We start from the raw sequence: 23,952 nt of genomic DNA on the forward strand, positions 1-23,952 counted from the left end.
GTGGACCAAACCAAAAAGCTGCCTATCACAAAATCATGCTTTTTTATAAATTATTTGGAGGCCTGCATACCTAAATAAAGGCAAAGAAGCTCACAAGATCCCATAAAACTAGCAAAGGCTTACATTCCAGAAATATAGCTTAATAATAATGATGATAATAAGGACTCCTCATGTAGGCCTCATACCTTGAAAATTAGTTGATGGGATGTCAATAGGTGTGGAATTCGGTGTTTCCATTTGTCTTTTTTTTTGCTAGGGGGCATTGAAGCTAATTGAAGCTTCTTCCAAACACCAAAAGACATCAATCTCTGACCCTGCTCCTCCATCAGAGTCTTCCTCACCGAGTCAAAGTTGCTTATTTGCTGCGTCAGTGTTTACTTTGTTTGGGCAAACTTTCATCTGATGAGAACGGTTTCATTAGATACACAAACACAATGCCTTCAAGGACAGGATCATCTGTCGTGTCTCTTTGATGAAAAGGCTCACATCATGTTTGAGGGCAAGTGTAGCTGAAGGCAGTTACACTCGCTCTACCAGAATTCTGCAACTCATAGCAGTCATTTTGACTGCTCGGACATTATTTGTATATAATTTGGATTATTGTTATCACGATATAAGAAACAATAGGTGGAATAGGTTAAAAAAAACATCAGGCCACTAAAAGAAAACTATAATGATTGCGTGTTTTATTTATTTCATTGACACAACTTAACATCTCTGCAATGACGCATGCCAACTCAAACTGCAACAATTATCTCTGTGAAAAAAAGTATCCTGCCTTCAAAACAGGTTGTCATCAATAGAGCGTAACAATGAAAATTATTAACTATTATGAACATTCAGAAGTTTTCATAATAGCCAGCTGAAGACACTCTGTTGTTGCAATACCAATTTGTTTTGCTTATGTCTCACAATCACTCACAGTGAACACAGGGAACCTGCACCCCCCCCCATGTGCAGCTCCCACGCACCACAGGTAACCTGCACCCCCCATGTGCAGCTCCCACTCTCCACAGGTAACCTGCACCCCCCATGTGCAGCTCCCACACACCACAGGTAACCTGCACCCCCCATGTGCAGCTCCCACACACCACAGGTAACCTGCACCCCCCATGTGCAGCTCCCACACACCACAGGGAACCTGCACCCCCCATGTGCAGCTCCCACGCACCACAGGTAACCTGCACCCCCCATGTGCAGCTCCCACTCTCCACAGGTAACCTGCACCCCCCCCATGTGCAGCTCCCACGCACCACAGGTAACCTGCACCCCCCATGTGCAGCTCCCACGCACCACAGGTAACCTGCACCCCCCCCATGTGCAGCTCCCACTCTCCACAGGTAACCTGCACCCCCCATGTGCAGCTCCCACTCTCCACAGGTAACCTGCACCCCCCATGTGCAGCTCCCACACACCACAGGTAACCTGCACCCCCCATGTGCAGCTCCCACACACCACAGGTAACCTGCACCCCCCATGTGCAGCTCCCACTCTCCACAGGTAACCTGCCCCCCCATGTGCAGCTCCCACACACCACAGGTAACCTGCACCCCCCATGTGCAGCTCCCACACACCACAGGTAACCTGCACCCCCATGTGCAGCTCCCACACACCACAGGTAACCTGCACCCCCCATGTGCAGTTCCCACTCTCCACAGGTAACCTGCCCCCCCATGTGCAGCTCCCACACACCACAGGTAACCTGCACCCCCCATGTGCAGCTCCCACACACCACAGGTAACCTGCACCCCCATGTGCAGCTCCCACACCCCACAGGTAACCTGCACCCCCCCCATGTGCAGCTCCCACACACCACAGGTAACCTGCACCCCCATGTGCAGCTCCCACACACCACAGGTAACCTGCACCCCCCCCCATGTGCAGCTCCCACACACCACAGGTAACCTGCACCCCCCCATGTGCAGCTCCCACACACCACAGGTAACCTGCACCCCCCATGTGCAGCTCCCACACACCACAGGTAACCTGCACCCCCCATGTGCAGCTCCCACTCTCCACAGGTAACCTGCCCCCCCATGTGCAGCTCCCACACACCACAGGTAACCTGCACCCCCCATGTGCAGCTCCCACACACCACAGGTAACCTGCACCCCCATGTGCAGCTCCCACACACCACAGGTAACCTGCACCCCCCATGTGCAGCTCCCACACACCACAGGTAACCTGCACCCCCATGTGCAGCTCCCACACCCCACAGGTAACCTGCACCCCCCCCCCCCATGTGCAGCTCCCACACACCACAGGTAACCTGCACCCCCATGTGCAGCTCCCACACACCACAGGTAACCTGCACCCCCCCATGTGCAGCTCCCACACCCCACAGGTAACCTGCACCCCCCATGTGCAGCTCCCACACACCATAGGTAACCTGCACCTCCCATGTGCAGCTCCCACACACCACAGGTAACCTGCACCCCCCATGTGCAGCTCCCACTCTCCACAGGTAACCTGCACCCCCCATGTGCAGCTCCCACACACCATAGGTAGCCTGCACCTCCCATGTGCAGCTCCCACACACCACAGGTAACCTGCACCCCCATGTGCAGCTCCCACACACCACAGGTAACCTGCACCCCCCATGTGCAGCTCCCACACACCACAGGTAACCTGCACCCCCCATGTGCAGCTCCCACACACCACAGGTAACCTGCACCTCCCATGTGCAGCTCCCACACACCATAGGTAACCTGCACCTCCCATGTGCAGCTCCCACACACCACAGGTAACCTGCACCCCCATGTGCAGCTCCCACACACCACAGGTAACCTGCACCCCCCATGTGCAGCTCCCACACACCACAGGTAACCTGCACCCCCCATGTGCAGCTCCCACACACCATAGGTAACCTGCACCTCCCATGTGCAGCTCCCACACACCACAGGTAACCTGCACCCCCATGTGCAGCTCCCACACCCCACAGGTAACCTGCACCCCCCATGTGCAGCTCCCACACACCACAGGTAACCTGCACCTCCCACACACCACAGGTAACCTGCACCCCCCATGTGCAGCTCCCACACACCATAGGTAACCTGCACCTCCCATGTGCAGCTCCCACACACCACAGGTAACCTGCACCCCCATGTGCAGCTCCCACACCCCACAGGTAACCTGCACCCCCATGTGCAGCTCCCACACCCCACAGGTAACCTGCACCCCCCATGTGCAGCTCCCACACACCACAGGTAACCTGCACCCCCATGTGCAGCTCCCACACCCCACAGGTAACCTGCACCCCCCATGTGCAGCTCCCACACACCACAGGTAACCTGCACCTCCCACACACCACAGGTAACCTGCACCCCCCATGTGCAGCTCCCACACACCACCTTGTGACATTTGACACAAGACACATTTGACTTTTTTCTTACAGTTTCTTCGCACTTGGCACTGACTTCTCTTCTCCATCTTCTGCTGCTCCAGCCGGGGCTCTCGCACCATCATTGGTCTAGCTTTTGCTGTCATGTGTTCATTTACGACTCGCATTATGAAGTTCCTCCATGACAGCATCTCATTGGTCCATTTCTTGAACGGGATCGAAGCATTTACGGCAGCCAGGTCAAGAATATTATAGACTGTTAGAGTTTCACATTTCAGAAGTGCAGAAAACAATGTTATAATAATATATACACACATTTAGGAAATGTCAGGATCCCATTGATACATACGGTAGTTTTTTTTTTTTTTACCAAGTTTTGACATTGCAAATTTTTGAAAGCAGTTAAAATGACTGCCTTGGTAGTTCTAGTGTTAAGTACATTTTGAAATTATGTAATTTATTAAGCTTTACAAATTGACAGTATTTTCCAAATGTGACATCAAAGTTAACAGATGGAACTGGCCAACTAGAAATGCACACGCAATCAAAATGCATCTTGCTCTTGGCACTGTATAGGCATATATTTGGAATAAAAACTCTCATGTGTGTACTGTGCCGAGTTATGCTGATAGTTATCAATGTTGCATATTCTATCCTTTTGGAAAATATCAGTGACACAGAGCATTTTCCTTTTTTAAAGATCACTTACCATTTTCTTTTGTTGTTTTCTATAAATTCATGATTTGTCAGTTTGATTCGTGTTTCAGAGAAAAGTACAGAAGCACAAACTGTAACATCCTTCACCATCAGCGTAAAAGACATTCAATAAGTCGTTTTTATTTATTTTTTTTAATTCCTGTTGATTTAAGATAACTTAGTGTTAAGCATTATTCCAAACTGCCCTAAGTGGACAGGAGCCTAAAAGGTAAAAAGTCATTACCCAAACTTTAACGAGAAAAGCACTCAGAGAGAGAAAACCTCCGCCACGGCAAAACAAATAAATAAATAAATAAATAACCCGGTCATGTATTAAAAAAACTCCTGGATACAGATGGTGATCCGGATCATCATCAAAAGGTTCTACTTGGATGGATGGATGAATCAGATGACCTGGCCTCCACAGTCACCCGATCTAAACCCAATCAAAATGGTTCTGGGTGAGACGGACCTCAGAATGAAGGCAAAAGGACCCACAAGTGCAGAACCTCTGGGAACTCCATCAAGACTGTTGGAAAAGCATTCCAGGTGACGACCTCATGACGACGCTTATTCTCGGTTGTTTCCTCTCATCATCTTCAATGAATGCATTTCAGAACAAAACAATATTTGTCTTGGATAATGACTCTCCACAATCAAACATTGAGGTAACGCATAAGGTGCAGTCCATGAGAAGTAAACAAAGGATGGACATGCTAAAAAGGTAACAGGAGGACGGAGGCAAAGCCGTCAGTGTCACAGCTTATCGCTGCCTTTTTTGTCTATGACAAAAGCTGGAGAGGCACCTGGACCTTTCACACGCCGCACTGTTTGCTATGCTTTGTGCTCGAATCCTCCGGTCCTTTGGGGAAGTTTGTGGATTGATGCAAATCTAACCATGACCCAATGCAATAAGCAGGCACGCCTTCAGCGTTCCGTCCGTCTTCTTGTGGTTTGAAGGTCGCGGGAGTTGCTGGAGCAAATCCCAGCTTGCTACAGGTGAGAGGCGGGGTACACCTCAGACGCCAGCACATCGCAGGGCCAAACAGAGACAGACGACCATTCACGCACACACACTCACACACTACGGACAGTTTGGAGTAATCAATTCACCAACATTGCAAGTTTTTGGAGGGAACCGGAGAACCAGGAAAGAACCCACGCTGACATGGTATAGAACATACAAACTCTGCACAGAGAGGATTTGAACCGAGCACCATGTTTCTGTGAGGTGACAGCGCTAACCACTATGCCACCGTGCCGCCCCAAATAAATGTGGAGTGCTTCCCGAATTTGCGTGTCATCCTTGCGTAGTGAAGCTCAATTAAAAGATTACAAAATTAAATTGAATTGAATTTTAAGGCAAACACAACATTATATGAAATCTCTGAAGGGCATTTTCTGATCAGGTTAACCATACAAAGTCCTTTCCAATGCAAGTTTTCCTTCACTCACACACACGCATTATCCACAGCAGGGCCAGAGGCCACCATGTAAATCTACACCTGCTCATAAACAAAACCACAGACCAATGGAAAAGATTTCTAGTTCCACTGTCTCCATTCTCATTGCTCGGCGGCCACTAATAAAGGGTGTCTTATCTTATCTTGGAGGGTATGTTTTGTTTATGGTGTGCAGGTATGGGTCAAGAAGTGTACCGTGTCCTTTTGGTAAAAGAACAATTGATACTAATGGATAGAAGGTGGATGAGTTGTCAATGCCACTGATTTGCACAAGTCGTTTGAATCTGATCAATAGTTGCAGGCAGCCCTGACATAATGATCCCATTGAAGAAAGAAATGATTATAGTAATTCCAGCCTGGCTGTACATGTAGTATAATACACATGAAGCCCTTATATGATACGTAAGGACAGCACACTGGGACTATTGTGCCCCTTGTGTACCTTGACATCCAGCAGTCTGAGCCTGATGAAAGCAGGTCTAGTCATAATTGCGTGACTGAAGCGTTGCCTTGTGACATCAAAGTCAAAGTGCCTCCTGATGGATGCTGCTCTTTCCTTTAATTCAAATAAATGTAAAACGTCATCAGGCTACGACAAATAAAAGCTTGATAAGTGAAACCACAAGTCAGACAATAACCCACACAAAGAGGATTTGGTCGCTTAGATTGAAATGACAGGAGGCAAACAGCCTCTGTCTAATGACGGGACCATCCACGCTGCGTTCTCTTTGGCCTTTTTCATCTGTGCGCACAAAGGGAAAACATTTATATTTACAAAAAATAACTAGATGTAATTGTTACGTATATTTTAAGTTTAATGTAATAGTCAACGATTTCATTAAAAATAATGGCCAAATATTAGGTAAAATAAATTAAGGGGGCACTCATGGGCTCCTATGGTCCTGAGGCCCGGAACAACATACCCAGTTGTCCCCCCCTGTCGACGGGCCTGGTCTCGGGTAATAAACGTTGTTGGACAAATGCCCTTGAGAAGACAGGCAGCTTTCAGAATGACCTTAAGCCATGGAAGACTCTAAAAATTACATTTATTGAAAAATATCTAATGGAAGGCTGAACTACTTATAGAGGTGTAACAGCCGGTGAAACTACGATGTATAATTTATTAGATATGTGCCATACAAAATGACCACCCTTCAAAACCATGGAAAATAATATTGGTGCAAAATTAAAAATATCATAAGGAAAAATTATATACAATGATCGATAGGTGTGCAGAGTATGGCAAACCCAGAGTTTATAATTTGCTAGATTCGCTATGGACAAAAATCATGTTTCCATGAAGGTAACAAAAAGTTGTACTCAAAATGTCAAAAAGACACAATTTCTTATCGATGTTAAAACACATGTAGAGTTTGTTGAAGCAAGCATGTGAAGTTCAACAGGCATCGTTTTGCACGTGTCAGTAAGTGAAGGATGACTGACAGACACTTCACTTCACTTCACTTCACTTTTATTGATTTGTCACTCGGAGGGCAATCTGTTTTACAGCATATGCACACATTTTCCACAACATATAACGGACACGTAAGACACAATTAAGGGACATATAAGGCACAAATTAGAGCAGCATCGTTGTAAAGGTGTTAAATATTGTACGAGATAAAATAAAAAAACAGTGCAAACAGAGCAAACTGGTTCCATACAGGTACACTGGCAGGGTCACCTCCTTTCTGTGGCATTCAGGGACCTGATGGAGAGTGGGACAAAAGAGAACTTATATCCATTTCTAGTAACCGGGGGGGAGTGCGAGTCGAACACCCGATGGGAGCATCTTATATTCCGGATTAACACACTGAATGGTAGAAGTAGGATAGGCAGCTGGCTTGGTGGCTACACCGACTGACTTGTATTTATGTCAGGGATTTTAAAAAGTAAATTTAGTCACAGAACGTCCTGTCAGGGGCGGCTCGGTGGCGCAGTGGTAAGCGCTGTTGCCTCACAGCGAGATGGTCGCGGGTTCGTCTCCGACTTGTGGCCATTCTGTGGGGAGTTTGCATGTTCTCCCCGTGTCTGCGTGGGTTCTCCCTGGGTTCTCCGGCTTCCTCCCACCACCAAAGACATGCAGCCTAGGCTGATTGGTGACACTAAATTGCCCGTAGGTGTGGGTGTGTGTGTGGCTGATTGTCTGTCTCTGTGTTGCCCTGCGATGAACTGGCGGCTTGTCCAGGGTGTCCCCTGCCTCTCGCCCATTGACTGCTGGGATTGGCTCCAGCTTGGCCCGCGACCCGATAGCGGGATAAGCGGTTAGAAAATGAAACGTCCTGTCAGGCAACCACATCACTCGAACTTATATATGGCGTAACATACTGGAACGTGAAGTAACACTAATCACTACAAATGAAGTATATGTTTAAAAAATGTCGATTATATTGCTTAAACTGCAGTGTTTTTGTGAGTAATGTCAGTCAAACTGAATATTAACGCCAGGGACAGTACATGCAGTATAAAGGATGTCAGCGGAAGAAGAAGAAGAAAAGGAAGAGGAAGAGGAAGAAGAAGAAGAAGAACGGCAGCTGTTGTTGTCAGAAAGTGGCTCGAGTGTAAACAGCAAATCGAAAAAGGTAGATTTTGTGTTAAATTTATTGCGTCAAACAAAAATATTCATTACATAAGCGTCATATGTGTTTGTTTTGACTGCTGAATATAACTACAGCCGTGCTACGCGTCACTGCGGCTAGACTGAGGTCTAGCTGCTAACTAATTTAGCTAACCGGCTAACACGGAAGGCAAGAAAACAACGTTAATGTTTTATTTGTAAAACCTTATCTGACAACCGGATGGCTTGCGCTTTACCTTGGACAAAATGCGCATTAGCTGTTCAACATGCAGCAAATAAATGAAGATTGTGGCCCAACGCGTTTACCGGGAACGTTAAGTTATTACAGATGGTCAGTGTTGACGTGCGCTGCCTTAGCTAACTACAACCACACGCTAAGTAATGTTGGCTAATGCGCTAAGACCGTGAGCAACATTTTCCGAGATATATATATATATATAACATGCTAATCCTGGCCATTTATGTTGACAGTTTGCTAAAACTCGACTTATCTCGCAGGGACGTCGCTGATACATTTGGAAGCTTACTAACTTATGCTAAATGGTAACGCTATTCATGTGCGTGCCATGGGGATTGTTGATTTTTTTTATGTTGCTATTACAAACATTTTTGCAGAGATGATCATAACACTGACTGTCTACGTGTGAGCTGTGACTTTACGCACACGGAAAGATGCCTGCCGTGTCCACCGGGGTGAAGGACTTGTATCTGTCCACGTCTCTGGGTGACCTCAACAAAAAAGCTGAAATTAAACCGGACAAAACGAGCACCAGAAGGTAATGCTGATTTTAATGGTCTTCGTGGCCTCAGCGATTATAATCCATGGCATTGAAAATTATAACAGTGATGATGTCAAGTTGTCTCTGTCTTCATAATATCATATACTGAGGTGTGCAAATATGGTCTATTGTGGAAAAATCAAGTTCCCGGTCAAATATAAGTAAGGTAATTGTAGTATTTTTTGTCTTGCAGCTATGTTCAGAGTGCCTGCAAAATCTTCAAGGCGGCGGAGGAGTGTCGCCTGGACAGGGATGAGGAGAGAGCTTATGTCCTGTACATGAAGTATTTAACAGTTTACGGCATTATCAAGAAACGACCAGAATTCAAGCAACAACCGGTAGTTAACACTTATAAAATTGTGGCTTCTTTGTATTTTAATTATGTACGCTACATTTGGAGTGTTTTTCAAAAATCAGAAATGTTTTTCTATCTATTTATTCCAATCTACAAAGGATTATTACATGAACATGCTTGGGTCAAACTGCTTTAAAAAAGCCATTGAAGAGGCCGAGAAGCTCTCTAACAGCCTTAAACTCAGGTTAGAGGCTTTGGATGTCATCTCAGTTTATTATGTAGCACACAGCCTGCAAGATATAATATCACAACAGAAGTATGTAAGTGTATGCTTTTATTCCTCAACAGGTATGAGGAAGTTGAGGTCCGAAAAAAACTTGAGGAGCAGGAAAGACAAGATGAAAAGAAAAAGAGGGAGGACACGACAGAGAAAGATGGCCAAAGCTCTCCGAACTCGTCAGCAGCAAGCAAGAAGGACAGCAAAAAGGTAGCTAATGCAAATATGTGCTGCCACGTTACAGTCAAACAACCTTTGCAAGACGACCCACTGCTCATGACAGCCGGTTTTTTAAGACCCGTTTGATATTGACATTAGACATAGGTCTCTGTGTTACCAATCGCTGCTTATCTAAAGGTGGCGCCGGGTGCAGATAGCAGAGGCTTCAGTCCTTCTGCGCAAATCTCGAGATTTTGCAAATGGATATTTGGGGTGTATTCTTTTTACACAATGACAAAGGTGTATAAAACACATTTGTGTACATAACATTTTTTTTGAGTCAAGCATCCCTCGACATACGAGTGTTCTGAGATGCGAACAAACCTACGAGCAATGTTTTGCTTTGAGATGCGAGTATAATTTTGGGATGCGCTCGCATCTCAAAAATTATTATTTATTCATTATTATTATTATTAAAAGATGCTGACGCTAACCGGCCGAGGGCTGCGAGCTTCAGTGATTTTTTTTTTCTTGCATTTTGTGAACATTCTTCATTATGTGATGGGTCCAAAGACAGCGAGTGGTAAGGATAGAAGTAAGAAGAAAAAATGGCGACGGAGATGAAGCATGAAATTATCAATAAACATGACCGTGGTGTCCGCGTAAGTGATTTGGCACGCCGGTACGAGCGGAGTACATCGACGATATGTACAATCCTCAAACAGAAGGATGCTATCAAGAACACAAAGCCTTCCAAAGGCAGAACTATTATTTATTAGTTTATGTAAGTGTACGTGTGTAAGGTGCAATTACTGCATAAAGTATCTACGTACCGTCCAACTCTCTCCCCGCTCTTTCTCTCCTCGCACGTCACGCCACTGTTAGCGCTACCGTAATACTGTATATTGTATAACGTTTATATCATTTTGTGTGTTTATATATATATATATAGCTTCTTTTATTTTATCCCATTGTTATTCGCTTTGATTTGAGTGTTTTTAGACGGCCGGAAATGATTAATTTTCTTATTTATTATTTTAAACGATAAAAATTTATTTGCGTTACGAACTCGGTCCGGGAATGAACTATACTCGTATTACTCTACAATGAAAAAACACAATTGGGTTTTATTTGGATTTGCATTCTCCAAATTGGCAAATGAGTGTAGGTTTTACACCAAACAAAGAATAACGGCAACATTACCAGCTTAATTACAAAGTACAAGTTTCATTGCTTTATTGTTCTGCAAAGTAGGGTTGCGCAACAAAATGCAAGCTCTAGTACCACTGTGCTGCTCACAAAACAGTAAATGATTTAACTGGTTGAATAAATAAGCTCTTAAAAATAATACGGTTTTAATGATGGAGCGTTGAAGAGTCTGAATAAAGAACCTGCTCTGGTGTTGCAGGAGCACATTCTGCTTTTGTGTTCGTGTTGTGTTTTACTTTCTCAGTGGCACTGTTTGAAGTGATTGTTGTAATACGATTCAGACAAGTCATTTTGTTTTATGTCTTTGTGTCAGGTTAAAGGAGAACAGAATGAGCTGACGAATTCAGCCTCAAAAGGCGAGCGAAATAACACACAAATGAATGTCTTCATTTTTTTGCAGTTGTTTTACTTCGTGCTGATGGCTGCTTTTTCTTCTAGTGCCAGCTGGTGGCATCACTGCTGAGAAGCTGTTCAACATGATGAAGGACCAGACCATTGCAATAATAGTCATGGATGCCCGTCGCCAAAAGGACTTTGAGGAGTCTCACATTCAGGTCCCAGCCCAGACCTGCATCTGCGTGCCTGAGGAGGCCGTAAGGCCAGGGTGAGGAAGGGGTCTTCTTATTGCAGAACCTCCTGTCAGTAAATAACGAAAGAGTGTCAACCCTAACCGCCAGAGTTGGAATGTATTCACTTTTTAGAATCACTGTGAATCAGATTGAAGCAGAGCTGCCAGACGCATCCAAAGACCAGTGGAGAAAACGGGGATTTGTGGATTACGTAGTCCTGCTGGACTGGTTCAGTTCTGTCACTGACCTTAAACTGGGCACCACATTGCAGAGCCTCAAAGACGCCCTCTTTAAGGTAACTGGTTTTCTCTCTCTCTCTCTTTGTGTCTTTGCGCTTGTACAGTCACATACATGTGACTCAGGAGTGGCAATAAGGATTTCCCTCTGAGATAGACTTAGACATCAAACAGAACAAAGTATGTGTTGTGGCAAAAACATCCGTTTTCCATTCATTTTGGGTGTGGAACTCAGTAGTGTTGTTTTGCTGTGGAAATTTCTTTTTAGCAATCCTGCCTTAAATAGTTTTTGTTATTGCTACGATGCTTCTCTCTGAATCAGCCGTTCTCCTGAGGGCTGAAGGCCGTGATTGAGTCTGACTCAGGCCTACCGGTAACTAACGGCTTTGCAAACGCTCCGCAGTGGGACAGCATCACCGTCCTGCGTAGCGAGCCACTGGTGCTGGAAGGAGGCTACGAGAACTGGCTGCTGTTCTACCCCATGTACGCCACCAACGCCAAAGTCCGGCCCCCGAGACAGAATGTCGTCAGCTCCCTTCCTCAGTGTGAGTACCGCCAGCGCGTGATAGCTTCATATTCCTTAGTTACTGACTTCTTTTTTGTTCTAAACCAGGATTTCTGTCAATGTAGCCTCTGTTGTATTAAGAAATTCATAATAATAATAATAATAATAGGCTTTATTTATATAGCACTTTTTTAGAAATAAAATTCCCAAAGTGCTTTTACAGATAATAAAAAATAAAAATAAAATAAACATGAACCATACAAACAAAAAATACATAATAAACAAACATTCATCAATGCAAAACAGATGTTTAAATGCAACAGTGGCGTCAGGGCACAATTGATGAGACGAGGTACCCATCAATAACCATAAAATAATAAAACAATGTTAAAAAAATGTAAATGAAAATAAATAAAGTAATTAAAACAGAGGACTCCATCAATTAAAAGCCAGTCTATATAAATACGTTTTCAGAAGTATTTTAAGTTACAGAATCTGCAAGCCGTATATTTTCAGAAAAGAAGACTTTAGGGAAAAGTCTTCTTTTCCCTAAAGTAATCAATCACAAATACTGATTTCAGATTTACAGCTAGATCCATTTCTGGACATCACATCTCACTTTATGCTTGTCTGATTCTACAATCGACAAATCAATGCTGTAAATTCTTTATTTCCTTAATGTAGAAAATAAAATAAATTTTCTGTCCTTTTTTTTCTTTGGAATTTTGTTTTGTTTTTCTCATATTACCGGTAATTATTTTTGCACATGGTGACCAGTTCAGACCCTACATCATACAATTGACACACTTGAGCAATGATAATAAATGAATCAGATAAAAAAAAAATGAAACAAGATCCTATTAAAAGGTAGATTTAATCTCTTCTTTATGATGGCTTATTGTTTGTTGTTGTTAAAAGTGAATTTTAGCTACCCATCCCTGGAGGAGCCAAAGCCTCTGACCCCAACTCATCCAGAGCCCGAGGTCACACTCGAGCCGAAGGAACCCTCTCCTGCCGTGTTGGTGAATGGAGTTGTACCAGCAGAACCCCCCACTTCTGAAACCTCCAAGCTTACTAATGTGTTGCCAGAGAGTGTTGATTCTCCCATCAGAGGTGCCGCGCATTCTGAGCCAGACCTTGGTAAGAAGAGCCTTGTGGTTGGGACGTCCAGCCGGTCGCCGACAGTAGTCAAGGTCGTACCTCAGGTATGAGTGAGAGAGCAAAACGGTGACGATGCAAGAGTTTTAAGACGACGTTCATGTTTTGATTTGTCCTTTCACTTTTCTGTCCCAGTTCGATCGCACCAAGAAACCTTCTGTGCAGGTGTCGGACGAACCCAAGCCCAGCCTGAATGGTTCTGTAATGGACTCCGCCGCCCTGAATGGCCCAGTTGTCCCCGACCGCTCTGTCAAGCCACCCTTAATGTCAAACAGTCCTCTGTCTAAAGAAGAGCAAAGTCAGATACACTCAGAGGCGGTGGCAGTGATGGAGAAGGCAAGGCGAGAGCAGGAGAAACGCAATCAGTTGCGTCGTTCAGAGGAGGAGAGGCAGGAGAGGGAACAGGAGGAGTTCGAAGAAAGGCTAGAAAAGGAGGACCAGGATCGGAGGAAGAAAGAGGAGGAGGAGAAAGGAGGCCAAGAGAAAAAGAAGCTTGAAAGGCAGAAGGCAGAAGAAGCGGAAGACAAAGAGAACGGAGTCGGGGAGGGGAAAGAAAAGAGGGGGAAGGAGCCGAGCGCTGACACGCCCTCTAAGAGCATGTCGTTGGACTCGCCTGCTCCCAACCACGTAGTTAATGAAATGAAGGTGAGCCTCCTTTCATGTTCTCACAGCCATGGATGTCTCATTTCACACCTGTGTCCCTAATAGAGTATGAAAGAAGTACTCGTACCACAATCAGAGGATCAGGTGACCACCCAGCATGATGTCACAAAATTCCTGTGAAATCTGTCATTTGACAGTAATGTCAAAATTCAGCCAACAATTTATAGCTTATTGCTAATTGTCATATATATGAGTGTATAAAATGTGTTGACGACTCCCTGGGAGTAAAGCGAGTGTCTCGTGTCCATCAGAGGGAGCCCCTGACCAGAGCGAGAAGCGAGGAGATGGGTAGGAGTGTGCCAGGCCTTCCAGACGGGTGGATGAAGGTACCAGATGTTTAAATCGGAACCGAGTTCCGTCATTTGGACTGATCGACGGAAAGATCTATCATCCCTAATTATCGTCTCCCGCATAGTTTTTTTTCCCAACCTTTTTCTTGGTCACTCCTTTCTCTGCTAGTTTCTCGACACGGTGACCGGGACCTACCGGTACTACCATTCCCCAACCAACCGGGTCCACCTGTACCCTCCTGAGGTCACCGTTCCCCAGACCCCACCCTCCACACCACCAACAGTTAAACAGAAAAAAACTCACCCAGAGCCGGACGCCAACCAGGAGCGAGAGCGAGAGCAGTCTAAACTGAAACGCTCCTACTCGTCCCCGGATATCAGCCAGGACCTGAGGGAGGAGACCCCGAAGAAGGCCGTCGCCCCGACGACTGCTGCCCTCATACCCACCATCAACAGAGACAACAAGTAAGGGGGCATCAGTGATTTGTGATAGCTTAAAATGTGAAGGCGCTTATTGATCATCTCATCCGCTCTCCTAAATGGACCACAGCTGCTCCGTCTTCTTTTTACATTGCATATTGCATTTTTCCTCGGCTGAATCTGTCAGATATTTTCTCATCGTGTACCCCCCCCCCCTCCCCCAAGACCTGCCCCTGCTAAGGTCTATTCCAAAGTGGAGATTGCACGACCCTCTGCCGCCAAAATTCGCAACCTGAATCCTACATTTGGAGGTTTTGGCGCATCTCTGACTGGCCTTCGTAACCTGGGCAACACATGCTACATGAACTCCATCTTGCAGTGTCTGTGCAACACCCCTGCCATGGCTGAGTACTTCAACAACAACTTCTACATGGAGGACATCAACCGGTCAGGGCCCAGATGATTAAAAACAGTGATATTATCAGTCATAAAGAAGTCGGCGTGCGGGGAAATATTGACATCTGTGTTCTGTTTCTCTGCCAGGTACAACATTCTTGGCCATAAAGGGGAGGTGGCAGAGGAGTTTGGTGTGATCATTAAAGCCCTGTGGGCCGGCCTGTATAAGTGCATCAGCCCACGGGACTTTAAGATCACCATAGGAAAGATCAACGAGCAGTTTTCTGGCTATGAGCAGCAGGACTCCCAGGAGCTGCTGCTGTTTCTGATGGACGGGCTCCACGAAGACCTCAACAAGGTAGCTGCTCACACTCGTACTCGAAAGCCAATGCATAACCATGATGGCACATTAAAAAGGATTCAGTAGGTTTACAACAGAAAATGCTGCTAGTAATTCCCTCCTTTGGACCGTAGCCTTTTAAAACTTGCCTTCTTCTTTCCAGTGTGTTGTTGCTCATTTGTTTAACAATAAAAACGTAGTTCTTTATTATTAGGCCCGAGCGCCTATCCTAGGCGTAAGGGGCTATCGCTTTTGCAACGCAGAAGACGACAAGTTGACGACCCTCGGCATCCAACTTTGCCATGCTGTTGAGGACGACCAACACACCCACGCACACACACAACGACACTCAACAGCACACACACACACACCGACACTAAACAACACACATGTACAGACGCGGAGCCCTCATCGAGACCATTCCAAAAATGTATTTTGTGTAATAATCGCATACTCAGAAAAAAAGTTATATTGTTTTTGCAAAAATTCTTTATTCTTTCTTTTTCTTTTTCTTCTTTGTTCTGCTGTTTAAACGGCAATTTGACCCCCTGAACATGCTCAAACTCACCAAACTTTGAACCAAGCTCAGAACCGGCGAAAAATTAATTCTTTTATGTGTTTCAAAATTGGGCATGAAAAAGCTTGCGGCTTTAATTTCTTTCCTTCTTATTTTTCCACCGGGTTTCATTTTGATGGCATTAGAGAGTAAGTAAATAATTGTGTCTCTTCCTGCAGCAGTGAGTGTGGCTTGTCTGCATCCGTCTGGCCCGACGCTCGGTCAGAACCTCTTTGCATGTTGACGCAACACATGCCTCATTGCCTGTGTGGACTGATCTTACTTTCGTTTGCATTTACAAAAAGATATTTCTGTTTTTCCATTTTATAATTTGCTAAAACATCCAACCCGACTGTCAAAATGCTTCGCTTGAAGCTGTCTTGAGATGACTCCTGAAAGAAACGGCAGCCTGGAGAGACCGTGATACGTCGAAGCGCGTTCACCCCGTGCTGCTCATCAAGTTGTCAACTCTCTTAAACTTTATAAAGTGACAAACCAGTTATTTATAACTGCTGACGATGTAGATTTCTCATGACACGCTCCACATCTCATCACCTCTCGTGTGTGTGTGTGTGATGCTCAGAACCTTCTGCCGTCAGGCTGATCCAGTCCACTTTGTTTCTCTGGAGCTAATGAATCAGATGTTCTCACTGTCAAAGCGTTACCCTGCCTTTTCATATGTTCCTGCCTACCTCATTGAAAGTGAGCTGGCTGCACTGCATGCTAAGGAGACCGGATCACGGTTAGAAATGAAGTCTGTAGATCTCAGTCATGCTCTTTTCAGTGGGATCATGAAAAGCAGGTTTTGCTAACGCTTACAGCTGCCGATGTTTCTATGAACCCTCATGTTTGTTCTCTGGTCTCAGGCGGATAACAGGAAGCGATACAAAGAAGAAGAGAATGACCATCTGGACGATCAGGCGGCAGCAGACCTGGCCTGGAGCAAACACAAACTGCTGAATGAGTCCATCATCGTGGCGCTGTTCCAGGGGCAGTTCAAGTCCACGGTGCAGTGTCTGACCTGCCATCGCAAGTCCCGGATATTTGAGACCTTCATGTACCTGTCGCTGCCTCTGGCCTCCACCAGCAAATGCTCCCTGCAGGTCAGTCAGATGTTAAACGCTGTGCATTAAAGCTCGCGTCTGGTGCTTTCACTCCTTTAAACTCATTACAGTTGTCAGCAAGAACAAATCAGTTAATGTAGAAACAGCAGAGGCTGTAATCCTTGATTTAATAATCCTGTCATTCATCTTGCATTGTCTTGGCAGGAATGTCTGAGGCTGTTCTCCAAGGAGGAGAAGCTGACCGACAACAACAAGGTGTTTTGCAGACACTGCAAGGCCCACAGAGATTCTACCAAGAAACTGGAGGTCTGGAAGGTCCCGCCCATCCTCCTGGTGCACTTAAAACGGTCTGTAGTGATGCGTTCACACGAGAAACGATGGAGACTGGAGACCGCATGTCTGTCTTAAGAAAGCCTTTTAGTCGTGTTTGCTACCGTTTCACTACTTGGAAAATACGATCAAATGTTTGCATAGAGAAGAGGGATTGGAAGATAGAATCTGGGCGGGTAATTTTGGCGGTTTATCTTCCCCTTGAAGTTTCTCCTATGAGGGTCGATGGAAGCAGAAGCTGCAGACATCTGTAGACTTCTCCTTAGACTGCCTGGACCTGAACCAGTACGTCATTGGGCCCAAACAGACCCTGAAAAAGTACAGCCTTTTTGGGCTCTCTGTGAGTAGAAGGAAATTTATTATTTTTGTATTTGTGAAAAAAATAAAGAAACCGTACGCATTTAAATGATTTTTCTTTTATTTTCCTTGGCGAACAATTATTAAAAGTGTGTAAAACGACAGTTCCCTTGGGTACATGGTCCATGAAACAAAATGTAAGGAGGAATTTCTCTTTTCCAGAACCACTATGGAGGCTTGGATGGCGGTCATTACACAGCCTACTGTAAGAATGCCTTCAAACAGCGCTGGTACAAGTTCGATGACCACGAGGTGTCTGAAATCTCCGCTTCCTCCGTCAAGTCGTCTGCCGCGTACATCCTGTTTTATTCCACCCTGTGATGAGACGGAAAACACTCCACCTGAACGGTGACGCTCAAGCCTAGAGGTTGTTGTTTTTCTTCTTTTTAGAGTCACAGCTCTAGCGCACGTAGTCGCCGGGTAACAAGTTGTGTACGTGCACACGAGGAGCGGTTGACAGCGAGCGCCTGTCTGCCACGGAGGGGGAGGAAGGTGCAGGCGGCACGCGGTGCGAATGCTTCAGCTGCCAGAGCACCCTGTACTTGTTAAAAGTGTTCATATCACTGATTATCTAGAGACTAAACTGTTGCTCCTTTCACTTCGATTCCTTGGTGGTTGTGCCGTAGGGCCCGACGGCTGTTGCAGAAGTGATCCTAAGCTTTCTTGTATTGCGTATACTCCAGGGTTAGCAGTTAGGTGCCATGTACATACCTAAAAATGCTAATGTTGCACATTGACACGTGTAAATAATTGAGGTTTATCAGTTAAGTGACCAAATGATTCTGATTTTTTTTTCCCCCCTGAACGTAGCAGCCATCGTAGCATCACAGACATGTTTCCGGGGTGTAGCTCTGGCTTCCGCTGTTTAATGTGATCCTAAAGCGAGTGGGTGAGACTGTTTCGTTTACCTTTCTTTCTTTAGAGACTAGAGGGCATAGAGATTATTGCTTGTTCACCTTAGTGAACGTTACTTACACGATATGCAATCAATAGGAGTTGTTTATGTAGAACACGCCGTTTATTACTCGACTCTAAATGCTTGGGGCTTGTCCGTCATGCTTGGTTCAGCCAGTGACAGAAGAACCGAACCGGCTTCTAAAGTTCATTGATAAATTTAATTCCTAATTACAATGTACTTTAGGTTGTTGTCATATTCAACGCCTGTACAGGAGAAAGGCCCGGTACACCTGAGCATCCTTCGTGGATTCTAAATGGTGATGCTGGTTGTGATGGAACATTTTATTTCCATTGAGTTCTGAGTATAAAGAGAGGTCGATTCACTTACAGGAATGCTTCAGTGTCGTGATTTGCTGCCTGAGGAGAGCAAGCACAAAGTTCAGTGTCTGTTTGTTTTCTTTATGGTCCCGAGATGTGAAGCGGCGAGATTTGATTGTTTCCTGAGAACACTTTTATTGCCTAGCATGAAATCGCAATCTCTTTTTACTTGTACATGTCCATTTTATTAATGCCCTGAAATAACGATTGTATTAACCTCATGACTATTTATTAAAACTGCTTCAAATTACTGTGCGTCTGAATGGGTATATTAAGGGTGTTATTGATTATCTTGAAGGTTAAAACAACAATATCGTTTGACTTTGAAACCACAGCACAAGTCAAGGATCTTGTTTGGAGCACAGATGTGGAAAAGCGATGAGGAAATAAACAAGATGTCACACACTATCAGTATTGGCAGCCTCACAACTGATTAAAAAATAAATGACATCATTAAAGTCCACTGATCTTTGGCTTCTGGGAGCGCTTGCGACTGTAGAGCAACAGGTAGGCATTTGGAGATTGCACGAGACTGTCCTGTAGCTCTTGAACTGCCGCGTCATCGAAACTGTGCCGTGACTGGGTCAGTGTGTTGTAACACACAGATGAACCATGTTCAGGTTTCCTGTATGGTTCTACAAAGAGCCAGAGACGGTGGCGGGAATATGTGAGCACGAATCACAAGAAAGCACATTTAAATAGTGCAGGTATGTTCCATCTGACCATAGTCCCACATTAATAGTTGGGATGTTGACTCACCACGACAGCGTACAGCCGGTACGAGGAATATGGGGTGTTCTGCGCTGAGCTCGGTAGAAACTGGGAGAGATCGAGCTGCTTGGAGAAAATCGCATGATTCCTCAGTTTCACCTGCTTCTTCCCCTTAAAGCCAAACCTGCAGACGAGTCACATCGGTTTAAGAGGATATTAGTTCATCTGTGTTTTTAGCATTCCTAAATGTAAATCCCATTTAACTTTACATCACCGACCATTAAAATGTCAAATATGTCCATCTTTTTAATTTTTTTAGCCCCACATCAAGCTGTTCTTCTCTGACCTCGCTCTTTAACAAGATTGTTTCCACCCACTTACCTGCTCTGTAAATTAAAAGGAGTTGATTTATCGAATGGGAATTGAGTTAAACAATCTGCCGAACCTTTGACTGGATCTTCATCCTAATAAAAAAAATAAGAAATCCAAGAGTTCACAAAATAACTTTGAAAGTTTGGTTCAATAAAGAACAAATACTTGTGAATTGGGTGACATTTTCAGTTCAAGTCACAATTTGACATTTTAATTTTTGTTTGCCTCAAATCAATCATTTCCTGAATAATAATTATACAGCACTGGCTGTTGCTCTCGAGCACAGATTTGAGTTTGAAACTAAACCTTTGAGTCAAGTTGGACCAAAATTCTTTAAATCGCTCTCAAGAAAAACTTGTCAAAGTTCATCTGATTATAGAAGTTCACATGATAACACTCCAGACCTCTCTCCAAAACTCCAAAACTCAGTGGAGCTTATTGTCTTCATTCTGCCATGAGGCATCCACGAGAAACATGGTGGAATCCAGCACTGATATCTAAACTAACTACTCATCTGTTAAGAGGCGGCGATACGGTCCAGAGGGGGCAGAGAGCAGCCGGTGATCTTCTGGGCTGTGTTGATCACTCTCTGCAGGTCTTTCCTCTCTGCTGCTGTGCACCCGACGTACCACACCGTGATGCAGTACGCCAGGATGCTCTCCACGGTGGCTCTGTAGAAGGCCACCAGCAGCTTCTGCTCCAGGTTGTTCCTCCTGAGCACCCTCAGGAAGTGGAGTCGGAAAATGTCTGAGATTATCGTGTTGAACGCTGAACCCCGTGATTGCTACATAGCCCCCACCTGAGGGGTCAGACGTCCCTGGCGACCCCATCACCCATCACAAAGTCTCTTAAATACCCCGGCTGGCGGCGGCGAACAGGCCGTCTAGGATTGGCAGGAGCCGTGCCAGGCGGAGAGTCACAGGGGCCGGCGCACGGACTACCGCCACCACTCCCCTCACCAGCATCCGGGGCGAGGGGTCGGTACGGCTAGAGTCTGTCCTGGTGCAGCACCACCATGCGTCCCTTGCCGGACATCCGCACCCGATACACCACCTCAGACAAGCGGTCTATGACGTCACAGGGGCCTTGCCAGTGGCTGCGAAGCTTCGGAGAAACAGGGCAGTAGACCCACATCTTGTCCCCTGGCACGAAGGCCCGTCCTCTGCAATGGACGTCGTAGCCCCTCTTCTGCCGAACGCCAGAGTTCGCCTGGGCCTGGCGGGTGTCGTCGTGTACTACAAGCAGGCGCTCTCTTAGCCTGCGAAAATAGTCCATCTCCTTTCCCCCAGGGATTTCCGGCTCTGGCGGGGCACCAAACACCAAGTCCACCGGTATCCGGAGCTCTCTCCCAAACATAAGAGCGGCAGGCGTGCTCTGGCTGGACTCCTGAACAGCAGACCGATAGGACCAGAGGACCAGCGGCAAGTGACGGTCCCAGTCTTTCTGGTGTTGACTGGAGAGGATGGCAAGCTGGGTGGCCAGGGTACGGTTAAACCGCTCCACCAGCCCATCACTTTGCGGGTGAAGCGGAGTTGTTCTGGTCTTACTCACCCCCAGCCGTCGGCAGACCTCCCCAAAGACCTGGGACTCGAAGTTCCGTCCCTGGTCACTGTGGAGCTCGTTGGGGACCCCGAAACGGGCGAACATCTCCTCCACCAGCCTTTCTGCGGTCGTAGCCGCGGTCTGGTCTGGGACCGCATACGCCTCTGGCCACTTTGTGAAGTAGTCCATGGCCACCAGAACATAGCGGTTGCCAGAGTTGGTGACTGGAAAAAGCAACCTCCAATTATAGTTGGTGAATTAAAAAAAGAAATGTTTTTTCCTTTGTAATATAGCACAGTATTAGGCAGCATTAAATGGAGATACCCAAATAAAATACTTCCTAGTGTTATAATTGCATTGAAACTGGACTGGAGGGCGTCAGTGAAAAGATGTATAAAGGTCATTTGAGGACAGACCGTCGTGCCTCGGCTAATGATGTGTGTGACACACAGCACACACCACGGGGAATTATAACCACCGAGTCTCTCTAAATGAGCTAATCATTGCTGGCCTGCAGACATTCATTAAGTAAGCAAGCACACAAATAGGTATTTGCATCTCTGGCAAGTTCAAATTTTTATTTTTTGCGTGCTCAGCAAGAACAATGTTTAGCCGGCTGTCCTGCAGTGCATCCTGCTGTTCACTCCCCTCCTTTCAAACACACACACACACTCACACACGCACACACACGCACACACACACCTACACACACACACGCACACACGCCTGCTGTTCCCTGAGGAGGAACACATTTATTTCTGCTGCTTTTCTGCTCTGGTATCAGGAGGTTCTCTAATTCATGTAAATATGAAAAAGATAGTTTAATACTTCTACAACTGCATTGGACGTCTGTATTTTTCAGTGACACAATGCAGTGGAAACATCCACGTCCAAAAAAAAGGTCAACTTTGTTGTGGAAAAAAGCAAAGAATTGTTATTGTGGTGGGAAGCGTGCAGGCCTCTTTTGTGTGAGCGATGCTTAGGGAAGTGCTTGTGGAAAATAAGGATGATAATTAGTCTGACCTTATTTTTTCCTCAAACTTGCAGTACAGTTATTCCAGATTTGTACATGTGACATGTTAGCAAAAAAAGAAGAAAAAAAACATGTGTTCAGGTAATAAAAGTTTAGTTTCTTGATATTTCCAGGATAATTAATTTAGTATTAATTCTGCTTCCAAGGGATTACAAGGGGTAAATAGCTTAAGCACAAGTAATAAAAAAAAAAATACTGCAAGAATAAGAGGAAATCAGATTCTGAAATATCCCATAATGTCAGTAACCAGAAGAGACTGCCTGCGGTTCTTCAGCAAAAGATTTAAAACGAAAAGTAAAAATAGGGCTATATTCCAGAATCTGAGTACTATCCTCGGAAAAATCCTATCCAATGTCTATGAGTTCATATCTGTGTTCTGCCTATTGGCTAAGCTTTTTACATTACATCAGAAGGAATCTGGTTTCCTGCAGCTCGAGCAGCAACTTTCAAATTCAACATAAGTTTATTCCTCTACAAATTCATGGCAAATTGTCTCGTTTTAAAACAATGTACTAAGGACTTTCAACGGAAACAAGACCGCAAGGGCTTTTTTGAAATGCTCCTCTTAGAAAAAGAAAAAAGAAAAAAGAAAAAGACAGGATGTTTGACTGTACTTGTACTCTAACATTCTATCTAATAAATATATTCATCATCATCACAACCCTGTAACTTTTGTGATGTTTTCAGGCTCACAGTCATTTGCACAGATGAATAAATGTTTTGTTGTAATGCGTAACGGCAGACTTGAAGGTTTCAAGAAGACGTTCACATTTCATTAAATCTGCTAAGTAAGTATATGACATGTTGCAGTAATTATCTCCTCTTCATTTGACTTCAATATAAAAGATGACGATTAAATAAAAAAGTATTTGGTCGATTTAAAAGGACTTCTCCAGATCAACTGCAGCTGAAAATAATCGTTTCTAATTGTATGTCTTCAAAATAGGATCCCTTCTTTTTGTGTCTCCCAGAGACGTTCAGTTTTGTCTGCTACACGTGCTCCTTTTCTCACTAATCCAACACATAATATTTCCTCAGAAACAGTCAGGACAGCCGGTAATGTTGGCAGGTTAAGCTACTGGAGTGCAGACCCCTGAGAGCTGACGTCTATTTATAAAGGAACTTTGTGTTCTAACTTTAGTCTCCGGCACTGCACAACTCCGCTCTGAATAAGGACACACACACCGAGGAGCCATAATGAGCATCATCAGGCTGTAGCAGATAACTAGGACCGTGTGCTTTATCTTGGCGTTCGCCAACCTCCACTCAACAAGAACTCTCCAAAGCAGGTCGCCCACTCTTTTAGCACCTTGCTGTGAAGGAACCATTCCAAGGCTTT

The 23,952-nt window shown here is 45.2% G+C and overlaps 1 protein-coding gene across 1 annotated transcript; it reads left to right on the forward strand.

Moving 5' to 3' along the window:
- The first annotated feature begins 7,999 nt into the window (after positions 1 to 7,999).
- Positions 8,000 to 19,197, forward strand: usp8 (ubiquitin specific peptidase 8). The gene is made up of 19 exons (XM_068751130.1): positions 8,000 to 8,081; positions 8,693 to 8,853; positions 9,050 to 9,194; positions 9,310 to 9,395; positions 9,500 to 9,638; positions 11,110 to 11,161; positions 11,238 to 11,400; positions 11,498 to 11,660; positions 12,005 to 12,146; positions 13,025 to 13,311; positions 13,400 to 13,909; positions 14,179 to 14,253; positions 14,387 to 14,682; positions 14,863 to 15,084; positions 15,181 to 15,391; positions 16,796 to 17,032; positions 17,198 to 17,340; positions 17,531 to 17,663; positions 17,843 to 19,197. Exons 2-19 carry the CDS (start codon positions 8,750 to 8,752, stop codon positions 17,999 to 18,001), a joined length of 3,267 nt encoding a protein of 1,088 aa, XP_068607231.1. The 5' UTR covers positions 8,000 to 8,081; positions 8,693 to 8,749; the 3' UTR covers positions 18,002 to 19,197.
- The last annotated feature ends 4,755 nt before the right edge of the window (positions 19,198 to 23,952 follow it).

Source organism: Brachionichthys hirsutus, chromosome 1 (assembly GCF_040956055.1).
Source record: "Brachionichthys hirsutus isolate HB-005 chromosome 1, CSIRO-AGI_Bhir_v1, whole genome shotgun sequence".
Taxonomy (NCBI): Eukaryota; Metazoa; Chordata; class Actinopteri; order Lophiiformes; family Brachionichthyidae; genus Brachionichthys; species Brachionichthys hirsutus.

Coding starts and splice junctions, on each gene's coding strand:
- usp8 (XM_068751130.1), top strand. CDS start 8,750: ATGCCTGCCGTGTCCACCGGGGTGAAGGACTTGTATCTGTCCACGTCT. Junction 9,195..9,309: donor CAGAATTCAAGCAACAACCG/GTAGTTAACACT, acceptor CAATCTACAAAG/GATTATTACATGAACATGCT. Junction 17,664..17,842: donor ACAGCCTTTTTGGGCTCTCT/GTGAGTAGAAGG, acceptor TCTCTTTTCCAG/AACCACTATGGAGGCTTGGA.